The sequence below is a fragment of the Hoplias malabaricus genome, chromosome Y (genome assembly GCF_029633855.1).
Source record: "Hoplias malabaricus isolate fHopMal1 chromosome Y, fHopMal1.hap1, whole genome shotgun sequence".
Taxonomy (NCBI): domain Eukaryota; kingdom Metazoa; phylum Chordata; class Actinopteri; order Characiformes; family Erythrinidae; genus Hoplias; species Hoplias malabaricus.
Window position 1 is genome coordinate 73,005,043 of NC_089820.1, and position 16,766 is coordinate 73,021,808.

The 16,766-nt window shown below is 40.2% G+C and overlaps 1 protein-coding gene across 4 annotated transcripts in view; it reads left to right on the plus strand.

The window, feature by feature from the left end:
• The first annotated feature begins 207 nt into the window (after positions 1 to 207).
• The window catches only part of LOC136678056 (eukaryotic translation initiation factor 4 gamma 1-like), a 34,079-nt gene continuing 17,520 nt past the window's right edge, over positions 208 to 16,766 (plus strand). For 2 of the 4 annotated variants that reach the window (XM_066655850.1, XM_066655851.1), the window contains exons 1-10: positions 208 to 640; positions 5,195 to 5,273; positions 5,687 to 5,805; positions 6,451 to 6,534; positions 6,747 to 6,779; positions 7,604 to 7,624; positions 10,338 to 10,517; positions 12,146 to 12,245; positions 13,397 to 13,504; positions 16,560 to 16,696. In XM_066655850.1, coding sequence (XP_066511947.1) covers positions 5,731 to 5,805; positions 6,451 to 6,534; positions 6,747 to 6,779; positions 7,604 to 7,624; positions 10,338 to 10,517; positions 12,146 to 12,245; positions 13,397 to 13,504; positions 16,560 to 16,696 — 738 coding nt within the window. In that variant the 5' untranslated portion in view covers positions 208 to 640; positions 5,195 to 5,273; positions 5,687 to 5,730. The remainder of the gene's footprint in view (positions 641 to 5,194; positions 5,274 to 5,686; positions 5,806 to 6,450; positions 6,535 to 6,746; positions 6,780 to 7,603; positions 7,625 to 10,337; positions 10,518 to 12,145; positions 12,246 to 13,396; positions 13,505 to 16,559; positions 16,697 to 16,766) is intronic. The other 2 variants (XM_066655854.1, XM_066655852.1) reach the window with 2 other exon arrangements.

Genomic DNA, 16,766 nt, shown 5'->3' on the forward strand with positions numbered 1-16,766 from the left:
GCAACCACCCTATCTACGTTAGTATCTACTGAGCAAATAATGTTCACCCTAATGACCAAGCAGTAGCAGTTCACCATTTGCCAGGAATGTTCTAGCAACATGCTATCTTCAGAAAAGAACGTTTCTGGTTTTATTTGATGTCTAAATTCTGTGAAATTAGATCAGGCAGTTCCTAAGCCTCCTGAGAAGGTCCTGAGTTGGTGCAGATTTTGGCGGCTGCGGTGTTTTTGTGTGCCGCGGGAGTGCGCTGTGTAGCGGGTGTCGCTCTGCGGCGCAGCACCGAGAAACGCCGCTCCACGAATAAAAACTACACACAGCTAAAACCGGTAAAGAAATCCGACTCCATCCGCGCCTTTAATATGGATCCGCAGTGCCGGGCCTCTATGTGTAGACCCGCACGGAGAGAGTGAACCCTCTCACGGTTGTATTTAATCACTTTCACCGCGGAAAAAACACTTTTAAAGCCTCGGATGGAGGCGATCATAGAGACGAAGTGACCGCAGTTCTTAGCGCCTCGACCCGCCCGCTGTCATCGGGAAACGGAGACTTTCAGATTAAAGGGAAACTTTAACAAATATATTATTTTAAACACACGGCTTTCTCGGTCTGAAGCGTCTACGAGTGTCCACAACTCAGAGAGGTGAGTAATCTTAATCCCAAACGCTAAGCTCCTTCTCTATCACCATGAGGACCAGGCCTGATCAGTGTGTCTCAGGCAATCAATCAGTCTGATCAGAATCGGGATCGATATCCCCTTAGACACCACACTCTTCTGCTTGAGCTGGAATGTGGAGGTTGTATACTGTGTGTTTATCCTGATTAAACTGGTAGTTTGGGGGCTTTTCGTCTCTGTGGCTCGGTGTCCACGTCCTTGAGGCTTTAACTCTATTCTAACTGTTTTTTTTTTGTTGTTTATTTATTTATTACAGCGCTTTTCTTTGTTCTGTTTTAGTATTTGTTATATAGGCGAGCCATTGCTTGCTGTTAAAATGTGTAGGTTAGGGGTTGAAGAAGCTCCACATATGGCTTTTACAAACATTTACAGATCTATTAACTTATTAATGATTAACTTTGGCTAAAGCGTTCACTGAATTTAATACAGGAGCAACGTTTGCTTCTAAACTGGTTTCTCTTATGCGGTTAAATTCTTTAAACCTGAGTTTTAAAGGCTTTAATATATTGGCCAGAGCTTTCCAGCCATCAAAAAGTGCCTTTCAAGCTGAAAGTGGAATAATAACATACATTTTAAACTGCTCAAATTAATGTAAGGGAAAATATGACTGTTTCTGCCTGTGATTGTGTTGTTTGTTTTACTTGAGCTCTAATGCTGGTTTTTAAATGTACTGTAACCTGAGGTGTTCAGGCCTGGTCCGCAGGCCTCATATTAACTATTAGAAGTCACTATTTGATTAAATGTTTTGTAAAACTTTGCCCTCTTGATTAAATCCGTCCACTGCCGTTTTAAATAAGAGACATTTACTTTTTAAAACGAGATATTTTTGTTTATGAAATTTAAACAATTTGAGGATGAAGTTGGTTTTTCCGAAGGGTCCTTGCTCTAACTATCCAGTCCACCTTAAAAGTCGCCGGAGTTTGCGCATATTCACTGCTAGATTTAAGGTGGACCGTCGAGTTCACGGCTGCCATATGGCAGCTAGCCGCCGAAGCTAGCAGCCAAGTGAGTGAGGGCGAGTGTGCGCTTTAAAGGAGAAGTGCACCCAAATTTTCAAACATTTACAATTTTACGTTGTAACCCGTAATTGTTTTGGTGCCTTACGGTGCACAACTGGATATACGATGCTTATGTAGCTCAGTAATGAAACCTTTTACACCAAAACATTGATGCCTAAATCGCACGTTACATAAAGTTTAAATATAATTGTTTGGTGAGCAGCTCCTTTGGAGTGGCTTGTTCGGCTTCTCCCATTTTTATCAGTCTACTAGTTTATTCATTTTTAATCTTTCAGTGGCATCTTCCTGTTTCTTTGCGTTATTAAACATTGCTCTATTGTCAGAATACATTTTAGATTTAAGTCTCTAATTTCATATATATAAATAAAACATTTTTAAAACTCTTGGTTTTGTATTAAAGAAGGCCTGGCTTCTGAGCTTTTGATAATTTTAGGTTCAACTTAAATCTTTTACTATATATACTTTTTAATTAATTTATTTATTATTATTTTTTTTAAATCATCACATTTAGGCCTACCTTTGTGCTCTGAATTGTTGAGTAAGTCTTGGGCACAAAAAATCCTCCAAACACAATGGTGTTTGGCTCATCTGTGTTGATGATGATGAGCAGCTTTAGAACTGACTCATCGTGGTCAGAAATATCTGCTGAAGAAATGGAATACTGTATTTAATTACAAACAATACTGACTTTTCTTTACATTTGACATGTTTAATGTGGATCTCCATATTTTATCTTGAGTTAATTTTTCTGACAATTTAAAAAGAACCTATTTTTACTTTCATCAATTGAACAGTTATGGGTCTTAATGACACGTCTGTGAAGTCCTGAAGTCAAAATACCACAAGGATAAAACACAGCAGCGTTCTCCCCGTCTAAACAACCCTGTTCAGAATGGTTCTTTAAATGATGATCCACTCGCTGTTCACAGTGAGAAAATGAGGAGCAGAAGCTCTGGTTTTTAATCATTCGATTGGTTCTCTATTCTCGTTTTCTGTTTTACTCAGTGCTCATATTTCTCTGCGCTCATTGTCTGTTTTTCTGTGTTTAACCTTGTTTGTGCTCTAGTGCTGTGATTGGACAGACTCAGACGAGGTTTGGCGGGCTCGTTTTATCTCATTTTTTTTCTGATTCGGGCAATGCACTGAAAACTGACTGTACATATATTTAAAATATATATCATTGATTTAACTTGTCATGCCAGCTCTGTCCAGTTTGATGATTATCTGAATTGCTTTGAGCTGTATTTGAATGAGTGCACTACACTTTACAATCGCAGACTCTGTCCAGATTTACACTAGATTTTGGAACCTTTTGGTCAGAATTGGATGGCATTCAGCTTCTTAAACATCACAACAGTCAGGAGCTGATTATGGAGGATAAATTCTTCTCCAGAAACAGCACTCCAACTCATCCCAGAAGTATTAGATGGAGCTCTGTCACTCCAGAGAACACAGTTTCACTACTTCACAGCTCAGTGCTATGGGACCCCACTAGCCACTGCTTGTCACTGAGCATCAGGACCATTCTTGAAGGATAATTTTTGTTGCCAAAATGTAGTTAAATTGTTGGAATTCCTTTTGAATCTTGATCGAAACTGAGCAGGAGATGTTTTTCTCCACTGCTTCTCCTCTTCTTTCTCCTTTCATTCAGGAGGGCCTTTGTCTCATCTTCAGAGTCTTCATTAGCCATCTGTTGGGATCTGAGAGCTCAGAGTGGAGAGGGAGATCTTTTCTTTTGTGTTTAGGGTCATGAGGGTCAGACAGTTCTTGACTCCATAACCTTTCACTCTCAGATAAACAAATAAACACAGATACAGCTGCTGTCTCTGTTGTCGGAACTGGACTTTACGGCAGTAATATCACCTCACACTATTGAGAGAGGTTGGTCTATATCATAATATTGTGACATACGTGCAGTGGTGTGAAAGCCCCCTCGTTTGAGTCTGTCCAATCACAGCGTTGGACCCACGTTGGACCCTACTCAGCAAAACGGACACAGAGCACTGAAAGAAAATGGAGATGAAGAACCTAGCGAAAACAGCTAAAAACCAGAGCTGTTTCTGTTGCTCCTCGCTGCTGTGCGCTTGGGTCGGGGTAAATAGCAAGCTGCTCATTATCATTTAAAGGAACAGGGCTGTTCAGATAGGGGGAGAATGCAACTGTGGGATTTTGAGAAAAAAATAGATCACAGATATTTCATTTAGAACCAGAACTGTGTTCCCTCTTAGAGAAAGGGAGCAGTATGGCACCTTTTAAAGATGGGTTTAGTTCAGGTCTTGTCCTGTTCCTCTCTGGTGTTACTGGATTGTTGATGGTGATTAGTTATACTGAGATCTGTGTTCGTTGCCTGATGAGTTTCAGATGCAGGAATAGCCTCTGTCTCAAAGTTTTGAGGGTGGGGTTTACTGTAGTCAGAAGATAGTGTGGACCTCCACCCTCTGACTCCTGCTATGCGCACACAGAGTACATCAACTAACAGCAGTGTTTCATGCTGTTAAACACTATTTCACTGTGTATAATATTTTATTCAGGACTTAACTCAAACTTTTGTTGCATCAAATGTTGAATGGCACTTAATTACATCAAAACATTTTTCTACTAATTAAATTATTTTTGTAAGTAAAATTAGTTAGGTAATATTATTAGGAAGAGGGTATTTAACAAATGGTTAGCTGGATTATTTTAGCCCAAGGCATGAGTATAAATATAATTCACACCACCTTCTGTTGGACTGGCTTGAATTTAGGTTAAAGGTTTCATTAAGGAAGAGGTTGTGCTTTGTGAGACGACACTTGAAGGGTATTTGGGGAGTATTCCAGAAAGTAGGATTTCTCAGTTAGCTAGATAACTAAAAACCCCAGTTTAACTATTATGCGATAAGTATGCTCCTCAGTGCTTTACATATTGGAAATGCTTTCTTTAGGTCTTAAGTTATTTGCTTGAACTGAGAAATCCTTCTTTGTGGAGCTAGAGTTTTACACATTGCTGTTGCTTTTGTCAGTTTGCTGCTCAGTGATTAATCCTCAGTTCTCTACTGGACACTGTAGTGTGGGCTCTGCTGAAGGTGTGATTAGAAAAGCTGTATTTGAACTGGAGTGTTTGTTATGGATTTTATCAGATTTGGGCTTCAGCCTGAGAAACGAAGGATGGGTTGAATGGTCAAACTGAGAAAATGCTTTATCAGCGTTAAAGTTGTTAATTTATTTGAGCTCCTCAAATGCAATTTCCAGAGATGTTAGGACATTTTCTAAGATGCAGTAAATTCCACAATCTGATGTTAATTATCTTAACATGTTCAGTGTTTTTACTCAACTGACTGTTATTTTGTAATTACAAACAATTTTAGAATGTTACACCTACAACACACTCAAATGTTGAGACAGAGATAAAGCTTCAAACAAATAATTTTTTTTTTCTTTGTTCGTTTTGTATTTTTTAAATAGGGTTAACAGTGAAATTCCAGATGTTTATGCTTTTCTTTTCCTCTTTCCCATCTGTCCAGGTTTAGTTTGAAGGGAGAACCTGCACAAGTAGCCGCCTGAGAGTCAGAACAGAGAGACAGGTTTACAACAGATTCAGAGGTAACACTGTTAACATTTATTATTAATGTGGGAAACAGGAGCTTGGTTCATATTTGTTGTCCCTGTCTTTCTATGGAAGAACCATTTTGATCATTTGCGCTGTGTAATGGATATGGAACAGGAAGAAGAAATTCACTGTTCATCTAAACATTCAAAATGTTGGAAATATATAAATGTATTAAGCCTAATACTATACAGCATTTTCAGCTAAAGGGAAATTAGTCCATGTTAGAATTGCAACCACTTCAGAAAATCAGGCCTTAATGTTAACATCACACTTAAAATAATTACTGCTATTAACAAAATAACCTACCTAAAAGTGGTAACGTGCCTCTTCAGAGATTGTTGGGTGGTGTGTTAAGTTTAATCTCCTGTTCATGTGTGTTGGTGTTGACCGTGCTGTGTTTTCTTAGTTTGGCAGCAGGTCCGAGGCCCTCCTCATGCAGAACCACAGGAAATGAATAAACCGCCGCAGCCTCTAGCCGGACCCCCATCTGTCCCCCATCCCTCACCTTCACCTGGACTGACACAGGTAACACATACCAGGAAATACCTACTTTTAATCGTATATAAAAAAAACTTTATACCTTACTGTACAGTGTGTTGATAGACTGTTTCAACACTCCTTCAAGGATCATAGAAAATCAAGGATTTATAAATAAATAAATAGAGCCAACAATTTAAAGTGATTTATTGTTACATTTCTTTCTCTGAAGTCCAACTCAGAAGATGAAGAATCAAATTGCTGTCAAATTACTGCAGTTTATGCTCCATAGTGGGTCCAGCCACTAGAGTGCGATCATGTTTGAAGGTTTTGTTACAGAAACGCAAACTAGAGTGTAGTGACTTGTTTTACTTACCAAAAGTGCTCAAGTGAAGGATGTCCTGGGAGCTCAAGGTGGGTCTGTCTGGTCATATTCTACAGGAAAGCTAAGTTAATGCTGCTCTGATAGAAAGGGGTGAGATTCTGGCTTCATTCCCACACACAAGAAGTTCTGGGAGCTTTTGACCCTGTCACTGGTTCCCATTTCCTTGTGAGACCACCTCAAAAACAATAAACGTAATCTAATCTTTCAAAAATTCACCTTGTGGTTCATCATTGACGCGTCATTGCTTCTGATTTAAAAAATTAAATTCATTTGTTTTCATAACTCTTAATTTTCTCTTCCATCTGAAGGCTGCGTTTCCGCCTGGTCAGCCTCCATCAGTGGTTTTTGCTCCTCCACCTCCACAAATGAACTCCACACCGCAGCCCAGACAGGTATTTAAAACACAAATTTATTTATTTACTACTTTTGATTTCACAGCTTTCTTGGGGCTAAACTGAGTGTCCGTTCTAATGTTTGCTTCCTGTGTTAAGTGTGTTCCAGAGATAAGTGTTTGTGTTTAAATGTGACAGTGTGTATGCATGCAAATTCGGGCCCTGTCCTTCTGCCTCTTCATTTATTTATTTCTCTCCTGCTGTCATGCCAGTTTCCCCCGGGCCTGCGTGATTTACATCAACAGGTACTAACTTTCTTCACTGACAAACCTCTGAGGCTTCCTCTTTTAAAAATCATTCACTAAGTTTCTCGTGTGTCTCTGAGGAATACATAAGCAGGCTTCAGCCTAGGACCATAATTTCAGCACGTTTACCTGTACTTAAGAAAGAGCATTAAAGGTAGTAGTAGGTAGTATTTTTACCTTAAAATTATAGCTTCAAAATCAGTGTGATGCTCCACTGGGCAGTAATAGAGAGAATAGAGGGCCCCTCATAGCTATTATGGGCTCAGCACTGCAGATACTGGACTATGTAACTTTTGGAAGAGGGTAGAAAAATTTACGCTAAATTCATCCTAAAGGACATTTCATTCATTTATTAGTTTAAAATGCCTTGGTGATGTCTCATTGAATCAATATATAATTTGACACTTCCTTTTAATCCTGAGTGGCAGTGGACTTTTGGACATCTTAAATTGCATTACTTTATAAATCATGTGCTTGTGGCAGTTTTAAGATTTGTCATATATTTACAGGAAAAAAAGGTAAAACTTAAACTGGGGGACCGTGGCTTTAATTATACACCACATAATAAAACAAAAGGAGACTAGTTTAGGATTATTATATTTTTTAAATTGGAGCTCCATTTGCTTTTTCTGATTCTCCTGTTTGTTTTCTCCTGTGTTCTTCTACATTTTTGTATTTCCACTGTCTCTTTCTTGGCTAGTTTCACCAAAACTGCACATCTTGCTTTGTGCTGCTGCTAACGTATTAACTGCTGCTCCGTGTCTTCCTTTCTCCTGCTCCCTCTTTCTCTCCTCTCTCTCGTCTGGTGTGTGGTGCTGCTGAAGGGGGGATTCAGGTCACTGCAGGTAACTTTTCTCTCTTGGGTGATCAGTATTTTGGTCTGTTTTGGGCATGCCATGGCCTTTCTCTGCAGCATGGTGGTGCTAGAACTGTAAAAATAGCTGGGCTATAATGGTTTTTGGATTCGTAATTGTAAAGCTGAATTTGGACCAGCTGTAAAGGCTAGCACATGGTGGTTAATTCGTAGGGAATTAAATGTTCCTTTTATCACTGGAATATCAAATTCCTTTGAACCACTTCCAGTTATATTGAAGGTACAAGGTATTTTAGTCATGCTGAGATAGAAGTATGGGATCTGGAGCATGAAATAAGGTGCATTATAATCCTCCTCTTGAGAAGGAACTAAGGAACTTTAGTACAGAGTACTTGTGCTAAAGATAAGGTCTTTTCACTTGTTGCAAGAAGTGTGATATCTTTTGCTGAGTCAGTGCATCTATTGTGTAATCAGTTCTGGTTACAAGTGAAAAGAGAACTTGCGTCTGGTGTCGCTTTGACTTTATTGCAGGAGTTTAACTGTGAACTGAGTGATTTTAATTACAGTTGAGTTTTTTAAATAATTATATATTCAATTCAAGATGTACATTTCAGACTGCACCCCTGGAATGGATAAGTGGAAAAGATACATTTTAATTTCAAATCCATTATAGCGGATCAGCCTATTCTAAATCATGTTTGTGATGCCACACTCAGGTCTGTTTTGGCCTTACCTTTGCAGCCTGCCACTGAAGTGAGGCAGGGGTAGAAGTGTTGAAGATTAAAGGTAGTGTTGTGGGCTGCTTTTTTAGGTGAGGCGTAATTTGAGCAGTGTTAGGCTAGAGGTGCTGCTGTTGGGTTGTAGAAATATAAACCCAGCCTCTCTGATATTCAGTAACGGTGCCATCTCTAGTGTGATCCTGCTTTGTACAACACTTATACAAGTGCAGTTTAATAGTGAATAGTTAGCCTCAAAAGTTTTATTGGTTTATGTATTTAATCATTAATTTGCCTCCAAATAGACTGGGATTGTAATGTGGCCAAGCAACACAAACATTTAAAAATCCACTCTGAGATGGTCTGTAGAACATACTTGAATGCATGGTTGAAACAATATGGAATGTTGCCTGTGGACAAGCTGGCACTTAGGGTACAAAATAACCCCTGGGACCTATGGCATCAAATGACTCTCTTAAAAGACATGAAGGAATGATTTCACCAAGTGAATTGTAGGCTTCATCTGTGATACCAAGTCATTTGGGAATGTAAGGGAAACTGGTTCAAACTGGTTGAAAAGAGCAGAGGTGGATAGATGCATGTATAGGGTGGGCCATTTATATGGATACACCTTAATAAAATGTGAATGGTTGGTGATATTAACTTTCTGTTTGTGGCACATTAGTATATGGGAGGGGGGAAACTTGTCAAGATGGGTGGTGAACATGGCAGCCATTTTGAAGTCGGGCATTTTGAATCCGACTTTTGCTTTTTCAATGGGAAGAGGCTCATGTGACACAAACATATTGGGAGTTTCACAAGAAAATCAGTGGTGTGCTTGGTTTTAACGTAACTTCATTCTTTCATGAGTTATTTACAAGTATTTGATCACTTATAAAATGTGTTCCAAGTGCTGCCCATTGTGTTGGATTGTCAATGCAACCCTCTTCTCCCACTCTTCACACACTGATAGCAACACCGCAGGAGAAATGCTAGCACAGGCTTCCAGTGTCCGTAGTTTCAGGTGCTGCACATCTTGATGGTATGGTGTGGTATATGGGGTACAAAGATAGTGGGGCCATTCTTCATCAATGGAAACCTCAAGGCCACTGGATATGCGAAATTGCTACATGATGTGTTTTTCTCTTTATGCACTGAAGCTGGCACGTTCCATGAGTTTTTCCAGCAAGATGGTGCACCACCACATTATGGGTGTCAGGTCCGAGCATTCCTAGATGAACAGTTTCCTGGAAAGTGGATTGGTCGTCGTGGGCCAGTTGAATGGCCTCCAAGGTCTTAGACTTTTATCTTTCGGGTCATCTGAAGGCAATTGTCCATGCTGTGAAGATACGAGATGTGCAGCACCTGAGACTACGGATACTGGAAGCCTGTGCTAGCATTTCTCCTGCGGTGTTGCTATCAGTGTGTGAAGAGTGGGAGAAGAGGGTTGCATTGACAATCCAACACAATGGGCAGCACTTTGAACACATTTAATAAGTGATCAGAAACTTGTAAATAACTCATGAAAGAATAAAGTTATATTGAAACCAAGCACACATTGATTTTCTTGTGAAACTCTCAATAAGTGATGTCACATGACCCTCTTCCCATGGGAAAAAAAACAAAAGTTGGATCCAAATGGCCGGCTTCAAAATGGCCACCATGTTCACCGCCCATCTTGAAAAGTTTGCCCCCTCCAATATACTAATGTCCCACAAACAGGAAGTTAATATCACCAACGATTCACATTTTAATAAGGTGTATCCACTACACCTTATTAAATTCTACCCACCCTGTAGAATTTAAAGTCCATTGGCTGCTTTTCTCCATATCAGTGCCCAGGGAACATCTGTCATCCAATCAGATCACTTGGTACTGATGTAGAATTGCTTTTTGTTCTGAATTTAAGTTTGTGTAGATGTAAGGTTTTGTTCTGACAGGGATTGTATTTGTTTTTAATGACTTCACAAAGTTGACTTTGAATGGTTCATTAAGTCTTTGCGCTCCTCACTTTGTCTCCTTTCTCAGTATTACCACAACCGGCCGAACCTGTCTAGCAGTGCCCCGCGGGTGCCCCCCAACTCCACCACTCGGGCGGTGGCCACCGGACATGTTTACCCCTCCAACTCACAGATGATGATGATCTCCCAGCAGCAACTGCAGTTTCCCAACTCTCAGGCCCCAGCATACTTCATTCAACCTGGACAGGTAATCAGACATCCAAAAACTCCAGCTGGGATTCAGAGGGGGCATTCCTGAACAACATGAATGACAAGCCTATAGATTTCTCAGAATTTCTGCACAATAATTTTCTGTGAAAAATTAGCAAGTGCAGAATTAGCCAGAACATCCAAAATATAACACCATACCTTCACAGCTGAGTGCATAGACTGTGTCGGTCATAATGGGGATGTCTAGTGACTTTCTCAAAATTCCTCCATAATCCTCTGCTTGAGCTGTAAACTCAATGATGGAGAGTTTTACTGTGCAGTCTGTGATGATTGTAGAGCCTCATTTCTCTCAAGTAGTGAATGGAACCAGGTGTCTTCATGTCATTTTATTCCACCTCCACCAGTGCTCTCCACCCTACTAAAAGCTTTGTATGGAGGGATGATGGATTGTGAGGTTTTGACTAAAACATAGAAGTTTTGTTAATGCATGTTTCCACTGCATGGGATCGACTTGGGTCGCTTTTAACTGGTTGCTTTCCACTAGTGCATCTCCCGTGTGAAAGGGGATTACTACTAGGGTTGTATTGGTAACTGGTTTTGCGGTATACAACAGTATTAAAATGCAAGGTTATCATACCTTGGATGTTTGTTTATTACCGGTATTAAAGGACAAAGGCAGCCAGATGAAAATCTCACCCGCACATGCGCAGTGCAGCTCTGCCTTGGTAACTGGTGCCATGTTCAAATTTAACCAGTTTCCTTCCCCCTAAAACCAAACTCTAAATTAAATTCAGCCGTGTGGGACTACTTCGGATGCGTTTGTAAACAATGTGGATGTAAAGTGGCAGCTAAAGGAGGGAATACCACAAAGTTGTTCTCCCATCTATAAGAACACCTGCACTCTGTGCAGACCAATGTAGGTGTCTCCTAACCGTTTCCCTAACAAAAATGTGTGAAATGCTGACTATAAAACCTTTGTTTCCTCATGCTCAATCCATGTGGAAAGTGCTGAGTCATCCGAGCTATAGGCACATTGGTGCTAGATATCTTGAGCGCTTGGCCGTGAAGCACGTGCCGTGCCGGACTCAATATGAAAAACGTCGTTAATTTACGTTTGTTCGTATTCAAACTTTGACCTGCCTATTACTCATCCGTTAAAATCAGGCTCAGTGTTTTAAAAGTTTAAAAGAGAAGTCTCTCTTTTGAGGATTATGTCCGAAATAATCCCCTCTGTCTGCAGTGTTACGAAAATTGACAGTGAAAGCCAAAAATGCAACAAGGAAAACTGATCTGTTAGAACTGGGGTGTGGAGCCGTGTTCAGTCCAAAAAAACAAAAACATGCAAATACGCAATGAATAAACAGTGCCTAACTTTACAGCGGACATTGTGGTTTCACAGCCAGCGATTTCTGTTAGAGAAGAGATTTTGTGACGTCACCTGCTCCAATTTTGCAGGGGAGCCCTGCCAGTGGAAAAGCGACAAGCTTTAAGTGAGCCGAGTTGTGTAGTGTGTGTGTGAGCCCCTTGCTATTGAATAGCACCATTAAAAAGTCTACAGTTTGTGTATGTTTAGTGCAGAATCTATAGCATTTAAGTCCTCAGGATGTTTCAAAATGAAGAAGAACCACCAGAGAAAGTGACTTTTTGTTGCATGTTTTTTTGCAGTACCGTCCTCCGTACGTGCCCCAGGCCCAGCAGTATTCTGTGGCCAGTGCTCCTGCTAGCTTCTACCCCGGAACAAATCCAGATTATAGTTCTACATATGGTAAGAGTCTGTATTAATTAACCGCAGGCCATTTTCTCTTTCTCTTTCCAAACTTCTGCCTCTCACCAGTGATTTTGGCTCCTGGTCTTCTGAAGGAGGACCTCTTGTAACACTAACATTTACAGACCAGTACTTGTTTTACAAAGCAGGATGATTTTTCAGAATAAGAACATTCACTTTTTATTATCTCCCCCCGCCCCCTGTATTTTTTTTTTTTTCCCCTCTCCCAATTAAGCCAGTAATTAGAGTGCTAATGGCAATTTTCTGGACTGGTTGACACTGCAGGGATTTCTAACATTTGTAACACGTTTCCTGCTGAGTTTTGCTGTCAAGAGAAATTTAATTGTATTAATTTTAAACTCGAAGTCTTTTAAATCGACTATGCTGCATGAAACAACATATAGCATATTTAAGACCCCCTCTACTCATTGATTAAACCCAGACAACTCCTCTCTGTTCAGAATTATAGTGCTAAATGTTGCTTTCAAGACATTAGACACCTAAAGCACTATATATATATATATATATATATGTGTGTGTGTATATATATGTATATTTCTTATACAAGGGAGAAGTGGCCAAGAATAGTAGCAAAATAATTTTCAGTACATTTCATGAAACATTTTACATGTAACAGCTACTCAAAGAGAATCTGCAGGGTTTCCTGCAGTGCTTTATGTTTAGGGCGGCCGCTTTGAAAACATCCCCCACTCCCACAATTTTTTTTTTCCCCAAGTATAATCTATTGCATAGTGTTTATCTAAGACTATGCAATTATTCCTTGCCTCTACCTCCACTCACTCCTGTCCTGCAGTTCAAAAGCCTAGCTTATTTGATGTGATTGGTTCCTTAGCTGTGTAAGGTGTGAAACCTGGTCTGCCTGAATCTGTTTCTGAGATTAGAATGCTACATTTACAGCAGAGGGTGGCTTTAAACCTTAGTTCTAGAGCAGATTTCCCATACTGTCCAATTTTCCTGTGAAACCCTGCTTTGTGAATCTCTTCTATTTTCTCATTCCCTCATTTTCTCTCTTGCTCATTCTTTTAATCTGTGATTATAATGTTCTTCCTGATGAATCCTCTCATTCACTTCTGACCCCTTCTCTCTCTCTCTCTCTCTCTCTCTCTCCCTCTCTTTCGCTCTGGGTTCAGAAGCCTCTCTAGCAGTGAGGGAGAGGCGGGGGGGTGGGGGGAGAGGTGCAGTTCGAGAGAACGGTCGACTCTCTCTTCACGCTCCTCTCACCTCCCAGCGCTACCCCGGTGAGTCTGGAACGCAGGGCTACATATGTATTTCTTTTACTTTTGTTTTATTTTCTTTACAAAACTGTCTTCTCGAAGCATGCACTTGCATCAGTTTTTGCCACTGAGACCTCCACATGGACCCTTGACTCCAAAGACTCATGAAACAACTGTACCTTTGCTTAAGTGTTCATTTTAGGGCTGAACTCGGGTACTAAAATCAGCAGTGAGTAATTCAGGTTATATTTGCACTCCCCTCATTTACTCTGGTAGTGGTTGAATAAGACGGGTTGTGTTTACAGTGATAAACCATAAAGAATTTCTGTAAGTTACTGATTATGAAGCCCCACTGGGATGTGATATGTCATTTGGGTCTTGGGGTCAATCCTTCTACAAGAGCTTCTCTGTCATTTATTTCCTTCCAGATTGGCCATATTAGTTACTTTCTCCATCCTCTCCTGTGAAATCTACAGGCCAAATTACCTGTTTTTCACCATGCTTAGCGTGATTGTAGTTGTGTTCGGATACATATCATCAGGGTAATGTGTTTTTTGAATTTACAAAACAACTCGCTCTCTTATGGTGTCTTGCTACTTTTTATTTGACAGAGGCCGAGTGTCTGCCCTCTGACGCTAATACAGGCAGGACCATTAGTGAAAATCCTTAACATTAGTCTGTACTTATATAACTTTTTACTGATGACCCATGGGTCTGTACACTCTCAGAAAAAAAAGGTACGGTAGAGGTACAATACTGGTCACTGAAGGTGCAAACTATGTAAATGTATATTTGAAGGTACAACAGTGTTTAAAGGTCCAGTTTTTTACCTTAAAATGTACATTACATTCTCGGGAAGGAGGGATAAATTTTCGTAATCTTTCATTATACAGGGTGGGTCATTTTATATGGATACACCTTAATAAAATGTGAATGGTTGGTGATATTAACATGGAAATTAGAAATGCTAGCACAGGCTTCGTGTCTGTAGTTTCAGGTGCTGCACATCTCGTATCTTCACAGCATGGACAATTGCCTTCAGATCTACTTTCCAGGAAACTGTTCATCTAAGAATGCTCGTACCTGACACCCATAATGTGGTGGTGCACCATCTTGCTGGAAAACTCAGGGAATGTGCTAGCTTCAGTGCATAAAGAGGAAAACATCATGTAGCAGTTTCGCATATCCAGTGGCCTTGAGGTTTCCATTGATGAAGAATGGCCCCATTATCTTTGTACCCCATATACCACACCATAACATCAAGATGTGCAGCACCTGAAACTACAGATACTGGAAGCCTGTGCTAGCATTTCTCCTGCTGTGTTGCTATAAGTGTGTGAAGAGTGGGAGAAGAGGGTTGCATTGACAATTCAACACAATGGGCAGCACTTTGAACACATTTTATAAGTGGTCAGAAACTTGTAAATAACTCAGTTACGTTAAACCCATTGTTTTCCTTGTGAAATTCCCAATAAGTTTGATGTGTCACATGACCCTCTTCCCATGGAAAAAAAAAAAACCAAAAGTTGGATCCAAAGTGGCCAACTTCAAAATGGTCACCACCCATCTTGAAAAGTTTCCCCCCTCCCATATACTAATGTGCCACAAACAGGAAGTTAATATCAACCATTCACATTTTATTAAGGTGTATCCATAGGCCCACACTGTATAATGAAAGATTATGAACATTTATCCCTCCTTCCCAAGAATGTAATGTAAAACTGGACTTTTAAACACTGTTGTACCTTCAAATATACATTCACACAGTTTGCACCTTTAGTGACAGTAATGTACTTCTACCTTAAGTTAATATCACCAAATATTCACATTTTATTAAGGTGTATCCATATAAATGGCTCACCCTGTAGAACTGTCATATTAAAAAAAACAAAACAAAAAAATAACATGCAAAGCCATGGAGATGAAACGTGCGTAAGAAATCAGCACAATTTTAAAATCTACAGTTATAATAAAATAAGGTACAATTATGTTCCCTGATTAAAGGTGCAAATATGTACCCCTGAGAGTACTACTACAGTGACAAACTTTCTGACAGTTTTCCATGCTGCTTCAGTACGTTAAATGCAGGCAGAAAGTAGCGTGGTCCCTTTCTGAAGAAAACCTATCAGCAACGGCCAGTGGGAAAGCTAATGTGTTGCTTCTCAAGGCAAGAATGCAGATGCTGCCTCAAAGACTTGGTCCAGTCTTATGAGACCTAAGCAGTTTTCCCCATATGACGTCTAATGTGTGGTAAATCAGATCTGGACAATTTTAGAGGTGATCTTTCTCACGTGGAGGTTACAGCTGGAGCTTTTCCATGTCAAACATTCTCACAGCTGGAAATATTCCACATGGGGTCATGCCTATGCAGTGTGTACAGGGGGGTTTCTCTGAAACACTTCCTGCTCTATTCATTGCTTGGACTGTGTACTAGGTGGCTCTGCAGGAAAACGTCTGGGTAAAGTCCGCTACAAAGGATTTGGACGTTTGTGTTTGTACATACAGCTCCGCTGGGTAAAGTCTGGAAAGTTCTGGGTTACTGTGCATGTCTGAAACGGGCTACAGTTGGAGGGACACAACTCTCAAACATTTATCCAAACTTACTTCTGTACTTGGTGATTATGAAATGTGCAAATTGATGGGACACCATATTGTGATATGAGAATGAGATGATGCATTAGGTTCAGTGAGGAGACCTGGACCATGTTTCCTTACAAATGTCTGCCTGACAGAGTTCATCCCAGTAGGGCTTTATATTTCATTTTTACACCACTGTTTTATTTTATGCATTATTTGGAGTCATGGGTCGTATTTTTGCGCATGTTTTTGTGTTGTTTACAGATCCAGTTTATTTCCATCTTATTTTAATTGACATTGCCACTTGCATGTGGATGAATCCCTAATGCAGGTGGTAAATGTTTGGTTTTTAGTTTTGTGGCTAAAACTTTTATTTTAATCAGCAGACGCACGGTTTGAGATCAGAGCTGGGCCTTGTCGACTTGTGGATGTGAAGTGTCGTGACCTTTCTTTATTTCACTTTGGGCACTTAGTGTGTTTCACTTTTTCCCTTTTCATTCAGCTGGAGCTTATTATCCTGCTCAGCAGTTCCAGCCCACAGTCGCAGCCACACCTGTTATAATGAACCCTGCTCAACAGCAGCAAGCCCCGCCTCCACAACAAGCCCCTCCCCAACAGCACAAAAGGGAGCGCAAACAGGTAACACGTGGAAAGAGGTTTGATTCACAATTTTATTAATTTAAGTCTTAAGTCTTTTTTTTTTCTTCCC